General features: G+C 48.4%; 1 protein-coding gene across 1 annotated transcript in view; it reads right to left on the bottom strand.

The window, feature by feature from the left end:
• The window catches only part of SRCAP (Snf2 related CREBBP activator protein), a 1,742,136-nt gene that overhangs the window by 193,829 nt on the left and 1,531,972 nt on the right, over nucleotides 1-16,335 (bottom strand). The window contains exon 31 of the mRNA XM_085618450.1: nucleotides 2,888-3,019. Within this exon, the coding sequence (XP_085474576.1) occupies nucleotides 2,888-3,019 (132 nt within the window). The remainder of the gene's footprint in view (nucleotides 1-2,887; nucleotides 3,020-16,335) is intronic.

The following is a 16,335-nucleotide window of genomic DNA, read 5'->3' as shown; positions in this document are numbered from 1 at the left end:
CATCAGAATCTTATATCTATTTTCATCCATTGCCACTTTGTTAGCTTTTTCTACAGTTTTTTCTCTTAGGGTCTTTACCAACTCCGCGTTGTCTGCCTTCTGTTTACTATTTAGTCCTGGTGTTTTTAATTTGGCTTGGCATCCTCTGGATAATGGGGGTTGCGTTTTTTTTGCTGCAGTATTTTCCTTTATTTTCTTAGTGCTTTTAGGGACTACAGTATTTTTAATTTGTCTCTCTTTTGCAAAAATGTGCGCTTCCTTATCTGGCTGCTTCCTACTCCTTAGACAGTAACCTACCTCGTCCTCTTTTGCCTGTCTTACACTTTGTGTTACTTGCGTGGGGAGCAGGGAGGCTTCTGTCTCTTTGATGCTTTCACCCTCTACACCACATTTTGTCTTTGCCGGTCCTCTTGTGCTCAATAATTGCTCTGGTCCCTCTAAGTTACATATGATCCTTGCGCCCCGGCACCCCCTCACAGCCTGTAACTGCCCTCTCCCTCACTTACTCACCCTTTCGTGCGGATTCGTCCTCCTCCAAGTCCAGCCACACTCAGCTACCACACCACCCTCTGCGCCGAGATGTTCACAGGGGGCTCCTCCTCCTCCTGATACTGCCGATGTTTGTCCCCTAAAAGGCACCCTTGCGGCAGCCTTCCTGTTCCTTCGGCACACCGTGACAGCTTTTGCCCATACACTGCAGGGGGAGATCACGCTGTTCCGCGCCGCCTCTTCCAACTCCACTTTCTCCTTTTCGTGTCTTCGCTGTACCCCTCGGCAGCGCAAGATGGATTTCAGCTGGGCTCCACGTCCAGTGTCGTCGAGTGCAGGTAAACTTCTCTGTTTTTCCTCTCCTTGCTTTCTTTGTACCAATTTAATCAGCCTTCCTCTTTTCAAGTGCTTTGCCGGTTGTCCGCCGTTCTCTGCTTAATTACTGCTCATTTCTGTTGTGTTTGTTTCTCGAGGGCTCAGAGCTCGCGACTGGACTCCTTAGCCAGCCGCCACCTTCTCCTCTCACGTGACCACCTGTCATAATAATCATTTAGCATGATAAAATATGTTATCTAGCTGCAATTGGCTCTGGCTCCCTCAAAAGAGTCTGGAAGGAATCCAGAATGGGTTCTGCTGAAAGAGGGACCAAAGCCAAATGACGAACACCGGGGGGGGGGGGTCTATGGCAAGGGCATCGAGGCACAGCCTGGCACCAGAGGCATAACAGGTCCTGCCAACCAGAGAAAGTTGTGCCGGGCTAGCAGGTTGAAATCCGTCTGGATGCTCCAAAGGTGCACCAGAGGAATCTGTATATATTTTCAACAGTTGCATGATGGCATCCTTGAAGGCCACAATATGTTGTGCAGTTGACAATGGCTTGGGAACTTTGGGAGCATCAGCTCCAGAACCGGAATTAGGTTAGAAATGGATAGCAAAGCCGGATCAGCAGCTTTGTATATGAGAAGCACAGACGAGATGAAGCGCCTCACTCGTACTTTTTATATTTTTTTTTTAGCGTGTCATTTGAGTTTCTCCTTTCCCTGGACTTACACGAAGATGGTGAACGGGACTGGGAACGACCTTGCCAATAGTAGTGGCCCTGCTTCTTTTATTTGGTAATTTAGTGTTTGGCTTATCGTTCCCTGATGGCTGTTGGATGCATCTGTTGCAGGACCTGGATTTGAATTTTGTGTAGAGGCTAAAGGCAGACGTGCTGGTCTGTGACCAACATCTGCTTACAGCAAGTCTTAAACCCTGTTATGTTTTTTTAAGGGTGATGTTGAGGGTGGGAGGAGAGAGGATCAGAGCCCTGGGTCCACATTTAGGCATGGGAAAAAGGAACATAAATCAATGCCAAGGTGTAGTACCTATATGTGGTTCCACGTCGTCATACCTGGAGGCAGATGGCACCATCTGAATGAACTATTGCGGAGTGTGTTCTGTATTCAGTCAGTTATGTGGAGTGATTCACAAGATGAGGTACTGATTAGACCTATGCTCCGGCAGCTCATTACATCATGTTTGATGCAGGTCTTGAACCTTGAGTACTTCACAGAACATTTCTTCCACAAGACTTCCTATATCTGATGCCGCATCACTAGGCACTCCGAAGGAGCACCAGGAACTCGACAAGTTTACCGCCTTGTCAGGGGTATGAAGCATTGAATACATTATACAATACTATTTAAATTAACAAAATGATTTCAGAACCCAACCATTAGATGGTAAAAGAATGCACAGCATGTCAACCTAGAATATGTTCAGGCAACAAAATCAGAACACAGGTAACAGATGATAACATACAAAATAATACATGATCATTGTTCCTTTGTAGGAATGCAACACCTACTTAGACTACATGACAGATATGGAAAAAGTACACCCTGCCTTCTTAGACTCAAGTCTTCAAATTGGTTTGATTATTCCTGATAGAGCAACAACAACAAAATAACACGAAACAGAATTTTAAATGAAAAGGACACATGAATAGGGTGAAAGAACATCAATTAATATTACTGGCTTGAGATCTGAAAAACTCTAATAACTGAAGGTAGAGAGCAGGAATGTTGGGTTGTGTCACTATGCATTTTTGATAGCCCCTTTCTGTTTTCCCAAAGGTGGATGCCACAAATCTGCTACTGTAATCCTATAGTTGAAGTTAGTATGGCATGCGGACTGATGTGTATTGCAAAACAGCAATTCTACAATATCAACTTTCAAGTAAAAATACCAGAGATCGAGCACAGCCAACAGAATATGAGGAGTGTACCAGTAGATTGTGAGCCTGTTATTTCTATACTGTGAAATTATTTGGGGGTACTTACAGGACTAGTGCCTTTACCTGCATCTGTGCCCTCACACTGAATGGTTTATAGGTAGTATGAACGTTTTATCTCACCTGCTCTAGGATTTGGCTCTGTCTGGAGGGTGCTCCATCATCTTCGTCCTGCAGAGAACTCCTAGATGAACAGTCCACTTCTTTTTTTGTCCCCTCCTCTATTGGCATTTCAAACAGGTCCCGGATAGTTTGCTTAGAGAAGGAGAAAAAAATGAAACTTTCAATACGTGCGCTGTTCTCCTACTTAAAATTTTCAACTGGTGAAATATGTCTGGGAATTAACATAGCTCAAAGTGATCTTGGTGTGAAATCAGATCAAGCTGCACTTGAAAGATTAGGGGAATAAAAACTCAGATGAAAAGTTTCTACTTGTAATGCCTTCATTATAGTGCTAACTAGGGATATCTTAGGTAATGCATTCATAGACTAGAACAGATTTTGCAGTTAGAGTGACAAAATAAAAATAAAATACATTTTAATCAAAACACCTTGCGAGAAGCGGAGGAAGATCTGGGACACAGCTGACTCAATGGGTCTAGCCTGTACATTTTTTCAAGTCCTCTTGTAAATATGACCCAGATATACGTTTACAGCCCCCTGAAAAGCACAGGTATGAACTAACTTGCCAATAAGAGCAGAAAAGACTGATAGGCCGTGATCCACTCGCCTCTACAACTTACCTGGAGATAATGTATACTGGATAACAAACAGTCCTGTCAGACACCATATTTAATAGTGAGTTCTTGAGCGCCTTTCCCCAAATGATGCAGACCGCCAAGAAATCCTCACCATATATTTTTTAAAAGATGCATTAAATATTAAAGCCCTGTTCTAGTGCAGATTATATGAATGAACGTTATTGCAGAAAAGAAAATATTGGTTACATTAAAAAATACGATAAATCTAAACAGTTGGTGTGAGAAAGTGCCCTCTTTCTGCATGGCTGCCCCCACTTTTTGTTGAACTGCTGATGTGCTTTGGCTGAGTGTGCCCTGGGCTCCTGCCAATCAGGTACCCAGGGCCTATGTTCTTTCACTAAAACTCCATTGAAAACAAAACCCAATTGGCATCTCTGGCCACAGGTCAGTCCCTGGTACATGTACCACTGGTACCCAGGGCACTGTGACCAAGGAAGACTTCTAAGGGCTGCAGCACTTATTGTGCCACCTTTAGAGGCCTTTTACCTCTACACACACACACTGCCTGTGCAGGCTGCGTGTTTTTGTGGAGAAAAAAGTGAAGAGTCGACATGGCATCCATCCCTGTGTGCCATGCCTGCAACCCACTGCCCTGGTATAGATCAGTCACCCCTCTAGCTGGGTGCACTATACCAGTGGTCCGGGTACAGGTGCATGAGCCCTACACCCCTACAGTGTCTAAGTCCATTCTTAGACATTGTAAATGCAGTGCTGCCATTCAAATATTAGGGTGCTGGGAGTCTCATTACGAACTCCACAGCACCATAATGGCTGCACTGCAAACTGAGAAGTTTGGTATCAAACTTGCCAGCACATTAAACCCACACTGATGCCAGTGTGGGATTAATGAAAAATACACACAGAGGGCATCTTAGAGATGACCAACCACTAGTGTCCAGGCTGAGTGGCTGCTTTCAGCTGCCACCACCAGACAGGTTGCTGGACCCCTGGGTCGAGAGCCTGTCTCGGGGTCCTGAAACAATGCACATCCTGGGATGAGGTGCCAAGCCTCCTCCCCCAGGATGGGCAGGGTCCACGAAGGGGAAGGCTTGCCCCCTTTGTGAGCTTCCCCAGGCCACTTGTTGCTTGCAGCAAATGGTCCCCACTGGTTCTGACCCCCACGTTGGGCAGGAGAACTGGAGGGAAAAACAAGTGAGGAAGAGGTATGCCCACCTCTGCCAACTCCACCCCTCAGGTGGGGGAGGAGAGATGTAGCACAACTCTCAGTCCCCGCCATCTTGCAGATGGGGGGACCCAGCCAACCAAGGAAAGGCTTAAGCCCCCCACCCATAACAGGGAGTGTACCCCGAACCCCCCCCCCACCCCCCCCCCCCCGGGAAGGGACCTTTTTACCTACCTGTAACGCCCCTAAATCTAGTTTTTAGGGGCATCCCTGACCCTGGCTTCCTCAGACAAGAAACCAGAAGAAAAGAAGAAGGACTGAACAGCCGTGTCGAAGTTAACAAGGACGATGCTCACTGACTTGGCCTCAGCACTACAGGCCTGTCCCCACCTCAAACCTGCTCCAGCAAAATTCCAGTGTGTCAGCCCGAGTTCGAGTGGCCCAACACCAAGAGGTCGTCTCCCCGGCGATCCTGACCCGAGATCCGGTGACCCCTGACCTACCCTCAAGCCTCCAACTGAGTCCTGCAGCCTCAAACCGGAAGGTCCTCCCAACCACGACCAGGATCTGGTAAGAAGATCTGACCCTAAAAGGCACCCCTGCACCCAACCCCCCCCAATGCCTTGGGTGGTCCAACCAACAGTCCCTAACCAACCTCCAGCATCTCAACTTATCTCTCCAAATGGCGGTCGCACCCACAAGCCTGCAGTGTGTTTGGAAACCGGAGACTCCCCATTGAAAGCTACAGGGCTCCAGACGCCAAAACAGCAATCTGCACCCGGATGCCCTAGTGCCGCTGAGGGTGCATCTTTTGCGCTGACCTAAACCCCAATTTGCCCTGAGCTTAAGTCCAGGAGCTTTGCCAGTGGCCTGCTTGTCAGCAGCCACCAACCGGAGGCCCCCTATCCCCCGTTGGATAACATAAGGACTCAGCACTCTGCACCCAGCCGCCCTAGTGCCGCTGAGGATGTAACAAGAGTGCATCCTTGACCCTGGGGGACTCCGGAGTCTAACCCCAGAATACCAACTCCCACAACAAAGTAATTACCTGCTAACCGATAACACTATTTTTCTCCATAGGATAACATTGACTGTGGAGTTGGACAACCTAAGAAATCCCTTTAAAATTGTACTAAATAACAAACGCTTTTACTCACCTGTTTACAGGAAATGTCCCAGTGTAGTATCCAGGTATACTGTACTGTGTAAGAAAAGTTATCTGCAAAGTAATCTACTGGTCATTTTACTAAAAGTCCTATACAAAGTAGGTGTACTGTATTCTGAAAAGCATTGCATTATCAATACCACTACTGTAATCAAATCAAAGTACATGTACAATAACACCTGCATTACTATTGAAAAGTATTTATTGATCACCTGTGCCAGGCTTCCTTCATTCTATAAAATGAAATAACTAAAAGAATATTTTTATACTAAAACAATTGGTCTGAAGTTCAGTCTTTGAGTGTGTGAATTCATTTGCTGACTGAGTGTGTACAACAAATGCTTGACAATGTCCTCTGATAAAGCCTTACTGCTCGACCACACTACCACAAATAGAAAGTGAGGTGTATCTACTTTACCTCTGCCTACCTTTTGGGTTCCACTGGACTCTGTGCACACTATACCACAGTTTGGTCTAGTACATACAGAGCCAGTTTCCTACAGGAGGGAAACTGGCAACATATCAAATGGTGATCTCCAGGCCTAATCATTTGATGAAATCAATCTGTTTCGGAATCTGTCCCTTTCTAGCTGCAATCCTCAGTTTATAATTGCACCAAAAGTGCATATCCAAACAAGTTTCCTAGATGGCCTTATTGCACACATCCCTTTCCCTCCAATTTTTCGTGGTTTCTTAGTCTGCAGCAGGTGAGGTTAGTTTCTGTGTTCCTTTAGTCATGCTTCAGCTGAAAAAACAAACAGATAGCAGCAGCTTGTGCCAGTACATAACCTTGAAGCAGGCTGCTTGCACCTTCAATGCGGACAACCCAAAATCCTCGGCCAAGATACTTGTGCACCTGATATATATAGGATTTTTCAATATTATAATAAGAGAAAGAGGACCAGTGACTTGGTATGCAAGGTATGAAAAAAGCATGTGAATGTCTCATACACATTTGCCTAGATATACTATACTTTACAAATCAGGCTATTTAATGCATAACATAAGCTAGTGATGCACCGTAAAACTATATAAAAGCATCACAGATAATGAATAAGAGCAAATGCACAAGTTACTTACCTTCGGTAACGATATATCGGTAAAAAACATTAGTTAGTTACAAATTCCTTACCTTAGAATTACCCCCAGGCATCAGACTGGATCCGGAAAATGTTCTCGTCAGCAGTACCTGTGCGCGTCAGAAGGTGGCGTCGGTCGGCTCCGCGTCCGTCGTCAGTGTTGTGGTCGCCGGGATGACGTCGCAACAGCTACTTAGATGCTGCCCTCGCAAACTGACGTCAGTTCTGTACACAACTTTCCACTCCAGAAACGCAGAGCCATGCAAGACACTGAAATTGGTGCACAAAACTAGGGCCTTTGAAGGATGCGGGGGCGGAAAGAAGGTGGGCAAAGTAATGGTCTGCTTGATGTGAAAGGCAGTGACCACCTTAGGAAGGAAGGATGGACGGGTCCGGAAAACCACCGTATCCGGATGAACAGATAGGGAAGGAGGTTTTGAAGAAAGAGCCTGGAGCTCACTCACTCTTCTAGCAGAAGTGATGGCTACCAGGAAAGCAGTTTTAAGAGTGAGAAGGCGTAAAGGACAGTTATTCAGTGGCTCAAAGGGAGCACACATGAGATAGGTTAGCACAAGATTCAAGTCCCACTGAGGCATAACGAAGGGGATTGGAGGAAAAAGATGCATTAAGCCTTTTAAGAAACGGTTAACTACCGGGGACTTGAAAAGAGAAGGCTGATCTGGCAACCGAAGGAAGGCAGAGATGGCTGAAAGATAGCCCTTGATAGTGCACAGAGAAGAGCCCTGCTGGGCTAAAGAGGGAAGAAACAAGATTACTTCAGAAAGAGGGGCAGGAAGGGGATCCACAGCTGTGCACCATGCCACAAATTTGTTCCACCTGCAGGTGTATACCGTCTTTGTGGAGGGACGCCTGGCTGCCAAGATTACGTCACAGACTTCGGGAGGCAGGTCAAAGGACGTCAACTGCCGCCGCTCAATCTCCACGCAAGGAGGTGGAGACTGGACAGGTTCAGGAGGCGGACCGTCCCCTGCTGCTGCGACAGAAGATCCTCCCGAAGAGGCAGTCTGATTAGAGGATCGATGGCCAAGTTGAGTAGCTCAGGATACCAGACTCTTCGTGCCCAATCCGGAGCCACAAGAATTTACTTGGGCCCGGTCGCGCCTGATCTTCTTCAGCACTCTGGGCAGAAGTGGTATAGGGGGAAAGGCGTACAACAGACCGAAACTCCACTCGCGATGAAAAGATTCGCTGAGCGAGTGCCACCTTGGAAATTCCAACACGCAGAATGGCTGACATTGCGCGCTCTCTTCGGTGGCGAATAGATCTAACCAAGGCTCTCCCCACTGTCGAAAGAGACCTTGCACCACCTCCGAGTGAAGACGACATTTGTGATCCATCAGGCACCTACGGCTGAGTTTGGCCGCCCTGGCGTTCAGAGAACCTGCCAGGTGTTGAACCACCAAGGGAATGCCTTGATGTTCTGGCCATTTCCAGAGGCAGAGGGCCTCCTGACATAGGATCCACGACCCCACCCCACCCTGCTTGTTGCAATACCACATGGTGGTGGTGTTGTCCGTGAACACCTGCACTACTCTTCCTCGGACAGAGGGAAGGAATGCCTTCAGTGCAAGACTGTAAGGATGTGGGTTTCTGTTGCAGTAACCCCCCCACACTTTTTGCCTGATACCTGATGCACTTTTCCTTGGTGTGCCCTGGGTCCCTGCCAATGAGGAACCCAGGGCCTGTGTTCCTTCCCTAAAAACTGCACTAAATCCTAAACCCAATTGGCATCTCTGGCCACATGTCAGCCCCTGGTAAATGGTGCCCTAGGTACCCAGGGCATTGTGACCAGAGAAGATCCCTATGGGCTGCGGCACTTGTTGTGCCACCCTTAGGGGCCCTGTACCCTGACTGACACTGACACCCCCCCCCCCCCCCCCCGTCCCCCCCTTCCCCCGGAGGCTGAGTGTCCTGGTGCAGAACTAAACACAGTCGACTTGGCACACATCCCTGTGTGCCATGCTCACAAACCCACTGTCCTGGCATACATCAGCCACCACTCTAGCTGGGTGCCCTATGCCAGTGGTGAGGACACAGGTACATGAGCCCTGTGCCCCTACAGTACCCAGAGCCATTCCTGGGCACTATAAGTGCAGTGATGCCATTAAGAGTATATGGTGCTGGGAGGTTGTCGTAGCGTATTCATTCATACAGTAACATAATGGCTACACTCAAGACTGACAAGTTTGATGTCAAACTTCTCAGTACATTAAGCCCACACTGATGCCAGTGTGGGATTTAATGTAAAAAGCACTACAGAGGGCATCTTAGAGATGCCCCCTGAAACCTAACCTACAATCCACGTCTTGTCTGAGAGGCTGCCTAGGCTGCCAAACAGCAGACATGTTGCTGGACCCCTGGGTGGAGGGCCCCCGCTCTCCTGGGCCTGCAACAATGCACCTCCTGGGCGAGGTGCTAGGTCTCCTCCCCAGGATGGGCAGGGGGAAGCATCAAAGGCATGCCGCCTTTGAGAGCTTCTCCAGGCCACTTGCTGTATTCAGCAACTGGCCACCACCAGTTCTGACCCCAACTCTGGCGGGAAGACTGGCGAGAAACCCTACGTGAGGAAAGGGGGTGTGCCACCCTGTGCCAACTCCACCCCTCAGGTGGGAGAGGCGAGGTGAAGCACAACTCCGGGCTCCAGCCATCTTGAGGATGGGGAGCCCTGCCCAATCAGACCCCCTCCCACCGGAGAGGCGCAGGATAGGGGGTGTACTCATCCCAGGACAGGGACCCATTGGTCCCTGCCCTCGCCCTACCTGTAACGCCCCAAAATTTTGAATTTAGGGGCACCCTGAACCTTCCTTTCTCAGATTCCGATTCTAAAACAAGCAAGAAGATCAAGAAACCAGAAGACCCGCGGCGCAGCTGCTAACAAGAGGACGACACCAACTGACTTGGCACCAGCCCTACCGGCCTGCTGATCCTTGAACCTGCTCCTGTGGAACTCCGGCGCCTTCAGTGGTCAGCAACCACAAAAACCCCGGAGGACCTGACCACCTTGAGACTCTACCAAGACTGGGACTCCCACGAGCAGTGGTTCTGCTCAAACAGCAATACCCCTGGTACCAGTCAGGAACCGCAAATCCAGCACACTCTGCACCCGCCGAGCCCGGACTGTGCCCGAGCGGACAAAGACCCTGAGGACGTCCCCCCGGCGATTCTGACCTGGAATCCAGTGCCCAAGGACCCTCCTCGACGACCTAGACGATGCCTGCAGGCTCAGAACCAGGGACCCCTCCAACCGCGACCAGCAGGGGGTAAGATTTTCCGACGTCAAATGACACCCCTGCACCCAGCGCCCCACGGCTCCCTGTGCCCAACTCCTGGGTGCCAACTTATCCTCCAAGATCCCAACTTACCCCTTGAAGTGTTGGTTGCTCCTGAAGATCCTCCATCCCCGAGCCTGCAGCCTTTATTCACTTTCCAAGATCTCCACTGAATAACACGGAGCGCCCGACGGCTCAAAAGCACCCCGCACCCAGCCGCCCGAGTGCCCCAGGCAGTGCAACCTATGTCCTAATCTACTTCCCCATTAGCCCTGAGCAAGTGACCAGGAGCCCAGCTCCCACAGCCGCGTGGCCTGCTCGCCAGCAGCCACCAACCGAAGGCCCCCTGCCTCTCATTGGATAACATTGGGCCTAACTACCTCTGCACCCGGCTGCCCCTGTGCTGCTGAGGGTGTACCAACTGTACCTACCTGACCCTGGGAGACCCCTGAGTCTATGCCCAGAAACTTAACTCTGCCAGTCGAGTACTAACCTAAAAGCCGATAACTCACTTTTCTTCCATAGGCTAAAATTGACAGGTTTCACTTGGAAATTCTTCTAAGTGAGGAGTTTTGGAACTTTAAAATATTAATCTAAAATCAGTTGAACAACGAATTCCGATTTACTCACCTGTTATCAGGAGAGACCACAGTGCTGCATCTTGTAGCTCAGTACTGACCCTGAAAAGTAATTTTAACCGTACTTACCAGTAACTAAAGGAATATGCTACTTACCAGTATGCATCTGCTCTTGGCATGAAGAGCTGCAGATCCACACACTAGCATAGTAGATTGCCATCTGGTGTTGGGCTCGGATGCTTGCACGTTGTTGTCTTGGAAGAAGTCTTTGTAGTCACGAGATAGGTGACCCTCCCTTGGACGATAGTGCGCATGGGCATCAACTCCATCGTTCGCTTGTTTTTCGCCATGATGGGAAATGATGGAGCTAGTAGAAGAGAGAGAGAGATGTCCATGTGTGATATCTAAGTAAGATAAAGCTGGAACAGATACAGGTTCCGGGGAGGAGGGTGGGCGTGTGTGGATCTGCAGCTCTACATGCCAAGAACAGATGCATACTGGTAAGTAGCATATTCCGTTCGAGGCATATGAGCTGCAGATCACACACTAGCATAGACTATATAGCAGTATGTCCCCTAGCGGTGGTCACCTGTATCGGTTGCAGCAGTTTGAAATAAAGTTTTAATGACAGCTTGGCCCACAGAACCTTGCTGCTTTGCTTGTACGTCAACACAATAGTGTTTAGTGAAGGTGTGTGTTGTAGACCATGTGGCTGCCCTACAAATGTCTTCTAAGGGAATGTTCCCTAAGAATGCCATGGAAGCCCCTAGTTTGCGTGTGGAATGCGCTCTAGGGGGAACTGTTAGTGTGCGTTTAGCTTTCTGGTAGCATATTTGGATACATTTAACTATCCACCTAGCAATCCCAGATTTGGAGATGGGGCTGCCTTTATGTGGTGGAGAGAAAGCTATAAACAATTGTTTTGCGGAAAGATTTAGTTCTGTCAATGTAGTAAGGAAGGGCTCTTTTAACGTCTAAGGTGTGAAGAGCTCTTTCCGCTACAGAGTCTGGGTTTGGGAAGAACACTGGTAACTCCACTGATTGGTTGAGATGAAAAGGAGATATGACTTTTGGAAGGAATTTTGGATTTGTCCTAAGAACCACTTTTTTACGATGTAATTGTAAGAATGGTTCTTGTATGGTTGAAGCCTGGATTTCACTTACTCTTCTGAGGGATGTGATTGCGATAAGGAAAGCTACTGTCCATGTAAGGAACTGTAGTTCGCATTTATGTAGAGGTTCAAATGGGGGTCCCATGAGCCTAGTAAGAACAATGTTCAGATTCCACTCTGGAGAGGGTGGAAATCTGGGAGGAATAATTATTTTAAGTCCTTCCATGAAGGCTTTGATTGCAGGGACTCTAAAGAGTGACAAATGCTGTCGATTTTGTAAGTAAGCTGCTAATGCTGCTAGGTGGAGACGTATGGATGAGTATGCTAAATTACATCTTTGCAAGTGTAGTAAGTAGAAAATGATGTTCTGGATGGATGCACCCAGTGGGTGTATATTATTGTTAGTGCAGTAAATGGCAAATCTTTTCCATTTTGCAGCATAGCAAGCTCTAGTTGTAGGCCTTCTGGCTTCTTTTATAATGTTCATGCAGTCTGGTGGCAGGTTAAGGTAACCAAACTCTAGGACTTCAGGAGCCGGATCGCCAGATTCAGTTGACCTGTGTCTGGATGTCTGATCTCTCCATGGTTCTGGGTTATTAAGGACGGGGAGTGATGCAGTTTTTGGTGTGGTATTAGAGAGAGTTCCAGCAGTGTTGTGAACCACGGCTGGCGTGCCCATGTGGGAGCTACTAGGATTAGTTTGAGAGACTGCTGCCTGAGCTTGCGTACCACTAGTGGAATGAGTGGGAGAGGCGGAAAAGCGTACGCAAATCTGCATGACCAGTTCATCCATATCGCATTGCCCTTTGACCCCGGGTGGGGAAACCTGGCGGTGAAGGTTGGACATTTTGCGTTTGTGTGTGGCGAACAGATCGTAGTCTGGTTGGCCCCATTTTCGGAAAAAGGGCAGTAGAACTTGGGGATGTAGTTCCCATTCGTGGATCTGTTTTGTATGTCGACTTAACAGATCAGCAATCTGATTGCGGACCCCTGGAAGGTGTTCTGCAAGTAGGTATATGTTCTGAGGAATGGGTCATCTCCAAATGTTCTGTGCGAGCTGGGACAGCTGCAGAGAATGTGTGCCTCCTTGTTTTTGTATGTAATACATGGCTGTCATGTTGTCCGCCGGATAAGGGCAGCCTTGTTTTGTACATGTAGTTGGAAGGATTTTAGTGCTAGGAATACTGCTAGCAGTTCTAGGTAATTGATATGGAGCACTTTCTGTTGAGTGGTCCATTTGCCCTGAGTGGTGTGTCCGAGTAGATGGGCTCCCCAGCCTGTGAGTGATGCGTCTGTTGTCAGCACTATTTGTGGAAGAGGCTCCAGGAACGGTCGCCCTTTGGACAAGTTTGTTATGCTCCACCACTGTAGAGAGCAATATGTGCGGTTGTCCACCAACTCCAGATCTGCAAGTTGTCCGTGAGACTGATTCCACTGATGTGCTAGACATTCCTGTAAGGGACGCATTTGCAGTCTTGCATAAGGCACAGTGAAGATGCAAGATGCCGTCATGCCTATGAGCTGCATGAACACTCTGGCTGGAAGAGAGTGTTGGCTTTGAAATGTTGTGATAAGAGCTTGTATAACGGCTATCCTGGCTGGACTGGGCTATGCTAGGGCTGTGGAGGTGTTTATGGTAGCTCCTAGATATTGGTGGATGTGAGAGGGTTAGAGATGAGACTTGGGGTAGTTGATAGTGAACCCCAAGTTGTGTAATAGTTGGATGGTTTGGTGAGTGTGTAGAACACATTGGTGTAATGACTTGGCTTTTATTAGCCAGTCGTCTAGGTATGGGAAAACATGAATTTGTTGTCTTCTGAGATGTGCTGCTACTACTTCAAGACATTTAATGAAATACCCTGGGCTCGGTTGTTACCCCGAATGGGAGGACTGAACTGGTAGTGTTGTCCGTCCACTACAAACCTCAGGTATTTCTTGTGCGCAGGATGTATGGGAATGTGGAAGTAGGCGTCCTTGAGATCTGGTGTAGCAAGGAAATCCCCTTGTTGCAGCAGTGGGAGCACTTGTTGAAGAGTGATCATATGGAAATGATCTGAGTGTATATACAAATTTAGGGGTCTGAGGTCGAGTATTAGTCTCAGAGTTGGGCCTGGGCTAAATTTCCGTTCCGCTCGCGGAAATTGCGATAATTTGACATTTTCGCGTTCCGCCGAGAGCATGAAAATGTCAAAATTTCCGCATTCCGCAGCTTAGCGATAATTTGTTTCTTGCTCGCGCTGTAAAATAATACATTCTCGCGCGCGATCGCCTTACCTGAATCCCCGCGTTCGCCGACAAGTTTTCCCGATCCGGTCGCGTTCTCCACGAGATGTTGGATTGTTGGTAGCCATTTGCGCCGTCTCACGACAGATCGCGCCCGCAGTAATGTCATTGGTCACGCAATCACGTCTTTCTTCTCGCGATCATGCACTGCGAGAAGAGTGAAAACAAGATGGCCGCGCCCGCGAGCAACCGCATGGGTTAGTTGGCGAGCTGCGACCACGCAGAAAATACCGCGAACGGGCGGGAAACTTCCGCATCTTCGCGATATTTCCGCGTATTTGCGGAGATTTTTAACATTTTCGCGATAATTTGCGAAAGTCACTTTCGCAAATTCCGCCCACCCCTACTCAGAGTCCCGTCCTTTTTGGGGATTAGGAAGTACAGTGAGGATACCCCTGTTCCATGATGCTCTAAGGGAACTGGTTCTATTGCGTGCTTTTGAAGCAGTGAGAGAACCTCTTGTTTGAGGAGCGTAAGATGGTCTGCGGACATGGGACGGTGTGTGTGTGTGTGTGTGTGTGTGTGTGTGTGTGTGTGTGTGTGTGTGTGTGTGTGTGTGTGTGTGTGTGTGTGTGTGTGTGTGTGTGTGTGTGTGTGTGTGTGTGTGTGTGTGTGTGTGTGTGTGTGTGTGTGTGTGTGTGTGTGTGTGTGTGTGTGTGTGTGTGTGTGTGTGTGTGTGTGTGTGTGTGTGTGTGTGTGTGTGTGTGTGTGTGTGTGTGTGGGGGGGGGGGGGGGGGGGGGGGGGGGGGGGGTAGTTTGTACCTCTTGCTTAAAGCCTGAAATGCGGAGCCAGGCATGTCTTCTAAGGAGCACACTGGTGTTAATTGATCTAGAGGAAGTGTCTGCTGCGTCAAGTGCACAATTAATTGAGGCATTTGAAATTAGTTTGCCCTCTTGGATAAGGTCATTTGCCTGGGTTTTATACTGGTCAGGCAGATGTTGTAAGAGATTTTCTAACTGGTCGTAGTGTGCCCTGTCAGATCGTGCCAGTAGTACTTGGGTGTTGGCAATATGCCAGTGATTAGCGGCTTGTGCTGCTACTCTTTTGCCAGAAGCTTCTAGCAGTTTGGATTCTTTATCCGGGGGTGGTGCATCTCCGGAGGTCTGTGAGTTGGCGCATTTCCTAGCATTGGAAACAACTAGAGAATCCAAAGGCAACTGCCCTTTGATGTAAGTAGGATCTTCAGGGGCAGGCCTATATTTCTTTTCTATTTTAGGGTTAAGAACCCTGGCACGGTCAGGGTCTTTAAATACTTCAGGGGAGGGCTTAATGACTCCTTTGATCATAGGTAATATTTGCACTGACTTTTGTGATTGTTCAAAAGTGTCTAAGAGGAAATCTTCCTCTGGTGCGTCGGAGTGCATTGTAACACCATGATAAAGTGCAGCTCTATTTAATAATTGGCCAAACCCCAAGTGATCATCTGGGGGAGATGGTTTTGAGGGATATGGCTGTGGGTCTGGTGGGTCTGTTGGGATAGGGAATGCCCAATCATCAAGTGGTGAGTTATCTGGATCTGTGAATGGGTCATTAGGATCCCCCCCACCCCCTAGGTTATCACCATCATCTGGAGGTGGTGTATGTGGTGGTGAAGTTACCAGTAAGGGTGGTGTAGGCAGAGGAGGTGGGTTAGAATGCAGTACAGGAGAAGAAGGGGGCATAGGCGATGTTGCAGAGTCCTTCTTGTGTACAAGAACTGGAGCAGATGGTGTGTCCAGTTTTCGTTTTTTACATGGCACAGCTGTGACATGTCCAGTTTTTGGGTTGATATAAATCTTTTTCTGCCTTGGATAGATGGGATCTGGGTGAAAAAGTTCTTGTTCCTCGGTAAGTGTTCGGTGCCGATTTTTTCGGTTACGAGCGAGGTTGTGGTTGATCCTTATAGGTTTTGACTTTAGGAGGTGTATGAGAGTCCTTAGCCGTTTGATTCGGTGCCGGGGAAGTTTTTGGAGCCGAAGCTGGATCTTTAGGATTGGGTACCTTCGAAGCCGGCTCTATGGGCCTTGGCGTTTTCGGCGACGGAGCCGATTTCGGCACCAAGTGTTCTTTTGGCTTCAGTGCCGAAGGTGCGGGAGGGACAATGACATGCGGTTTGCTCGGTCCCGAGCTACCGGAAGGCTTGTCTTTTTTTCTTCGGAGCCGAGCCCGGAGGCGGGGCTTCTGAAAGATGTTTTCGGTC

This window comes from Triturus cristatus, chromosome 7 (assembly GCF_964204655.1).
Source record: "Triturus cristatus chromosome 7, aTriCri1.1, whole genome shotgun sequence".
Classification (NCBI taxonomy): Eukaryota; Metazoa; Chordata; class Amphibia; order Caudata; family Salamandridae; genus Triturus; species Triturus cristatus.
The sequence above is the reverse complement of the archived record's forward strand: the minus strand, read 5'-3'. Positions and strand labels throughout refer to the sequence as shown.